At 45.6% G+C, this 6,000-nt stretch overlaps 1 protein-coding gene across 5 annotated transcripts in view; it reads right to left on the reverse strand.

The window, feature by feature from the left end:
* Positions 1–3,826, reverse strand: part of MCM10 (minichromosome maintenance 10 replication initiation factor) — a 40,002-nt gene extending 36,176 nt beyond the window's left edge. For all 5 annotated transcript variants that reach the window (XM_081227011.1, XM_081227010.1, XM_081227014.1 and 2 more), the window contains exons 1-2: positions 3,735–3,826; positions 1,765–1,851 (exon numbers count right to left, since the gene is read on the reverse strand). In XM_081227011.1, coding sequence (XP_081083137.1) covers positions 1,765–1,771 — 7 coding nt within the window. In that variant the 5' untranslated portion in view covers positions 1,772–1,851; positions 3,735–3,826. The remainder of the gene's footprint in view (positions 1–1,764; positions 1,852–3,734) is intronic.
* Between the last annotated feature and the right edge of the window lie 2,174 nt (positions 3,827–6,000).

The raw sequence follows: 6,000 nt of genomic DNA on the forward strand, positions 1-6,000 counted from the left end.
TCCTTAAACCTCTGATGCCCTCTCCTCCCACTTTAATCTTGGCTGATTGATCTTGTTTCATATTTTATAGGAAAAAACATAGAAGCAATCAGACTTCATCATCTTTCACTACCAAACTTGAACCTGTATTCTCTGCTTCTCCTCCAGTGACGACAGATGAAGTGTCAAGTCCGATTTCTGGCCAATTCCTCCATTTAGACACTGGTTCCCACTACTTTCAGCTTCTCCAGGACTTCAGTTGACAATCACCAGCTCTCTCCCACATCACTGGTTCTTCCCTGTCTCCTGGCGCATTCCTCTCAGCATCCAAACTCATTCCGGCGTCTCCCATCTTACCAACTACCTGATATTTTCCTACTTGTTTTTTTATTATCTTGCTCTCTCTACTAGCATGTAAACATGGATGCTGTTCAACAGCACCTAGCACCAGGAAACTTTTTGATTTCGTCTATACTGGACCAAATTGTGAAGCCATGCCAACAAAACGAGACTTTTTTTAGATACAGTGATTTCTGAGAGAACATAGACCCATTCACCACTTCTTCTCATGACCACCTCATAGCAAAAAGTTACACTTTGTATTACATCAGTGGCTCTGTAGGTAATTTGGTGATTTTAAGAAATAGGAAACTATCATTATACCAATGGTACAATCAATCTCACGTATTATCACAGTGTGATGAATTTCAACGTTTGGTTTTAATTTTTTTTAAAGGCAAAGTGTAACAAACTTGGGCTTTAAAATTACCAGCCAGAGTACGCCTGAAACTAACACAACACTGTACATCAACTATACTCCAAAAAAATTTTTGAAAAATAATAAACAAAATTATAAAACCAGAAAAATAATGCATTTTACTTGTTAGGGTCTCTTCACAGCCAGCACATCATTTTTGTGCTGCTCTCAGGCTAAGCTCTGCTAATTAGAGCAACATCACTTTGCTAGGTAAATATTTTGCCCACATCTCTACAAGATGAACAAAATTTAAAAGCACTATAAGAATTTAAGTCAGAGCTAGACTAAAACCACTTCAATAGATTTCAATATCAAATGTGAACTCGGACGCGAGGCTGCCTGGGTTCAAATCCCTGCCTCTGACAGTTTCACTTGTGACAAGTCACCCAGACATCTGTCTTCCTGTCTCTAAGATAGTTGCTGTGAGGGTAAAATCAGTTAATACAGTCATCTCTGGTATCGACAGGGCATGTGTTCCAGGCTCCCGCATGGATACCAAAATCCATAGATGCTCAAGTCCCTTACATAAAATAGCGTAGTATTTGCATATAAGCTATGCACATCCTCCCGTGCACTTTAAATCACCTCTAGGTGACTTATAATACCTAATACAATGAAAATGCTATGTAAATACTTGCCAGCTCTCAGCAAATTCAAGTTTTGTTTTTTGGAACTTTCTGGATTTTTTTTCTCGAATATTTTCTATGTGCAGTTGGTTGAATCCGCAGATATGGAAGGCCAACTGTATACGTAAGATCTTTGAGCAGTGCTTGGCATATTGTAAGTACATGTCAACTACCGTTATTATGAAAGACAGTCAGTGCTGTCAGGAACAGAAATCTCACCTGATTAAAACAAATAACATTCACTGACTGAAGTGAGATTTCTTTTGAAACACTCAGACAGTGCTTGAGGGGAGGGCAGCTATTTTCACTATTTTATAAGTGGAGTAAGTAACAACAAGCCCATGAACACAAGAGTGATTTTCCATGAAACAAAGAGGAACTGGGAAAACGGCCAGGACTTACCATCCATGCTGCCAAGAGAACAGTGGAGATGGAGAACTGTGAGGGAGGATCAGGTGCCCAGGAGATGGCAGGAATGCAGGACCTTGGCTGCGTGAAATGAACACAAAAAGTGTCACCCTTGAATCTTCTCTCTCACAGCGCACGCGTATCCAGCAAACCCAGAAGTCTACAAATTGTAGGGGTTCAAGCTCAGAATTCATCCAGACTCTGGCTATTTCTCACCCCACCACCAACACCATCTGCCTCCTAGTATGGAAGCAGTCCCTTTTCTTGTCTCCAAGCTATGGTTACAGAAACTCGGTTGAGGTATAGAGTAGTTTGTTTGATATTAGGTTACACAGATGAGACAAATTGTGAACAGGTATTATGAAGGCTGGTCTAAATAGTAGGGCTATTATCTGTTTTATTTCTTGTAACACATCTGAGGTCTACATTGTCCATAAGAGCCTATTGTGTGGTTCTACTTAGTTGCAGCTTTAGTCACATCAAGATTTCGGTTCAGTACTAGTTAGCAAAGCTCAGAGGAATAGTTGGCATAGCTAATTAGGATAAAGTCATATAATTCTGTGCACTTTCCTTTTTTCATTTAAAATGGTTTTTAAAACTGCAAGAAGAAAATATAAATTTTCCTAGGCTACTGCTTAACTTACATGGGCTCTATAATATATATGACCTTGGTAAGTCCGATGTCAAGTATTAATTATGGTGCTTTCTTTTCACTTATTCAACAAACACTTCTATGGACCCATCATGTGTCCTGCACTGTGTTGTCTACTGGGGAATCTGCGGGACTGTAAGCTTCCTGAGGGCTAGGTAGGAGCAAACTGTTCTTGTTTATTTGTATAACCAACCCTGTTTTCCCCCGAACAAAGCCACTCACCCTTCCTCACCCTCACACCTAGGGCTATCCAACAAGTGCTAGGGGTTCTATCTCCAGTATATTGCTCAAATCTTTTACTTCTCCCCAGTTTCACTGCCAAAAAGCCTGGTCCAAGCCACCATCAATCTTTTGCCTGGACTACCGTGTTAGCTTCCTGTATTGGTCTCCCTGTCTCTCTGTAATTTATCCTCTGTACAAAAGCTACAGTAATCTTTTCTTTCCTTAGTAGACTTTTAGGAACGTTAAGTCAGATGGCAGCATTCCCTTGATAAAATTTCATGTTTTTTCCATTGCCCTTAGAACAAAATTTACAAAAGTTCCTGCGAGGCAATGGCTACTCTCTCTCCCGCTTACTTCCACTTCCTCAGTTTCTTCGAAACCCCTCGGCCCCCCCCGCCCCACGGAGAATGCTCCAGCCAGACTAGCCTGCTTTCAACTTCTTGAACACACAAGTGCTTTGGGGCCTCAGGTTCTTTGGAAAGCTCTCCCCTAGTTCCTTCTCATCCCTCAGTCTCTGCTTAACTCTCCATTTTTCTAAGCCTTTCCAGACCACCCTATCTGACCAGACCCCTGGAACCCTCTCACCTCCTCCTTTTCACGACTTTATTGCACATTCCACTATGGTATACCTGTCTGTTACCTGTTAGCCACTTTAAAGTGTAAACTTCACGAAGGCTGAAGTGATGGATGACGCATTCAGTAACTATTAGCAAATCATCAATTTGAGCAAATGAACGAATGAATAAAACAAAGTACAGACGGCACGCGTTTAGCAAGCGCCTTAAAAGGTTACCTTTAAAAAGAAGAAACTGGACCCTTAAACAGCCTGGACGGCCGAACACCTGGCACCTCTCGGTGCATTTCGGAACTGCCCGCAATCCCCCAGCCCCGGAACCTCCGCCGCTCAGCACTCAGCGCCCACCCCCGCGCCCGGCCCCGCGCTCGGCCCAGGTCGGCCCCGCGCTCGGCCCAGGTCGCCCCCGCGCTCGCCCAATTCCCGTCTCGCCCACCTGAACGCCCCCGGACTCCGCGCCTCCCGCCCTCGGAGCTCGCTAAACTCTCCCACAGACGCGCGCGGGCAGTCCCTTACCCTGCCCCTCAACAGTCGCAGACCCGCACCTTACCCGGCTCCGCACCCCTTCCCTTTCTACAGTCGGACCCGCCAAAATTCCAACTCGACTCCGCCCGCCCCGCCTCTGATGTCAGACGCACGCCGTCTCGAGGCTGCACTGATTGGCTACTTCAGAGGTCTTGGCGGAAACGACCGCGGGGGGGTGGGGAGAAGGTGACCCTTGCGTAGGGCAATATGATTGGCTCACGTGACCGGCGCCCTCTTTGTTGGGGGCAAGGGAACTTCCGGTCGGTGCAGCCCTGGCTTCCTCCGGTAAGTGTTCTAGCGTCCCCACAGGCGCCGGGAAGTAGAACTGTCCCTGTACGGTATTTTCATAGGTCAGAACTTAGTTCCTGACACTTTCCGGCACTGACCGTGTCATCCAGTTCTGAGCCTCGTTTTCTCTTACGCTTGACGCAGAGAAGCCTGCACGTTGAGGCTCAAACCGCGGAACCCACTGCAGACCTTCCCCCTGCCCTCATAGATTGCCTGTGGCTGGGTTGACTGTATAGAGGTCTGAACAGGCTGGTTGATAATTTCGCTCGGTTGGTTATTTTACAACCTCGTGTTCAGTTGAGATAATGGGACTGAAAAACAAACCAACAAAAATCTGGTCCACTTTTACCTCTCTCTGACCGTCGTCACCGTCTGTAAAATGAGAAGGAAAGACTAGATGAGATTCTTAGACCCAGTAGAAACCACTGTTTGCAGAGGAGTTCGTGGTCCGTAGACTTTACTTGCGTCAGAGTTGGGAATAACTGTTTTCTGCTTTTTCCCACCTTTTCCCACGGGAGACAAGGGACCGTGTCTTTTTTTTTTTTTTTTTTTTTTTTTGCGGTACGCGGGCCTCTCACTGCTGTGGTTTTTCCCATTGCGGAGCACAGGCTCCGGACGCGCAGGCTCAGCGGCCATGGCTCACGGGCCTAGCAGCTCCGCGGCATGTGGGATCATCGCGGACCGGGGCACGAACCCGCATCCCCTGCATGGGCAGGCGGACTCTCAACCACTGCGCCACCAGGGAAGCTTGGAGACCGGGTCTTTTTCATCTTCCTAGCTCTTCCTCTGTTTTTTCTCTTGCTGCTGGTGCCTGGAACACAATAAATGTTTATAGAGAGAAAAAGTCGAATAGAGTATTTGCTCCTGAACAAGTCACTTAGCTTTGGCGGGGGCGGGGTGGGGGGTCAATTTCTTCATCCGTAAAGTGCTGATAATAGCGATAACTAGAGGGTTTCAGGAAGGATCAAATAAGAATTTCCAGTACCTTTTCACACACTGGTTATCAGCCATAATCACTTAGTGCCTCAGGTGTACAAGTTTGGACAAAGACAAGGTCCATATTGTAGGCATTTAGTCTAGTTTGGGAGATGTGATCTATGCATAAAAGACAAATAACATAAGGTGACTACCAGGGAGCATCAGTCTTGCTGATGAGGAGGTAAAAGACAGGTGGAAAGATGAGGTGGAAACATTTTAAAATGTAGGTAAAACAAATAGGGTGGCAGATGATGAATACTTTATTCTGTAAGCGGTAAAGAGACCCTGTTTGAGCAGGTGGGGGAGGAAGGTAGATGGACAGAGAAAGGTGTGGCTAAGTGCCCAGACTATGCAGTTAAGACTGCATGATTTTTAATTGCCACATGCTAACTGTGCAACCTCGGCTAAGTTACTTAACCTCTCTGAGCCTCAACTTACTCATGTGCAAAACAGGGACAGTCATAGTTATTTCATAGGGTATTACGAGAATTCATGAGAAAAACTTGAAAATATGCAGAGTGTGCCCAGCACATGTAAGCATTAAAAGTGTAATAACTTTTATTCTTACTACTTTATAAGGCAATGCTTAGGACGATTAAGCTAACAAAGATAGGTGCTCAGGAGAATTCCCTGGCGGTCCAGTGGTTAGGACTCGGCGCTTTCTCTGCCGTGGCCCCAGGTTCAATCCCTGGTCAGGGAACTAAGATCCTGCAAGCCGCGCAGCGCGGCCAAAAAGAAAAAAAATTCAAAAGATAGGTGCTCAGGAACTGGATACACCAGAAACTGAAGACAAAGAAGCTTGATAGATCGTGATAGTCCCAGACTGTGAGAGCTGGAGGGAAGGGACGAATTGGAAGCATATTACGAGGGAAACCTATCTGCTTTGGTAACTGACCAGAGGAAAGTTACCTTTGGCAGGAAAAGGAGAGGACGATGGCCAGGTTGGCAACAGCTGAGAGACCAGCAGACTTACAGAGGAGGAGCTTGCTTT

Source organism: Mesoplodon bidens (assembly GCF_964165515.1).
Source record: "Mesoplodon bidens genome assembly, chromosome: 3".
NCBI classification, from domain to species: domain Eukaryota; kingdom Metazoa; phylum Chordata; class Mammalia; order Artiodactyla; family Ziphiidae; genus Mesoplodon; species Mesoplodon bidens.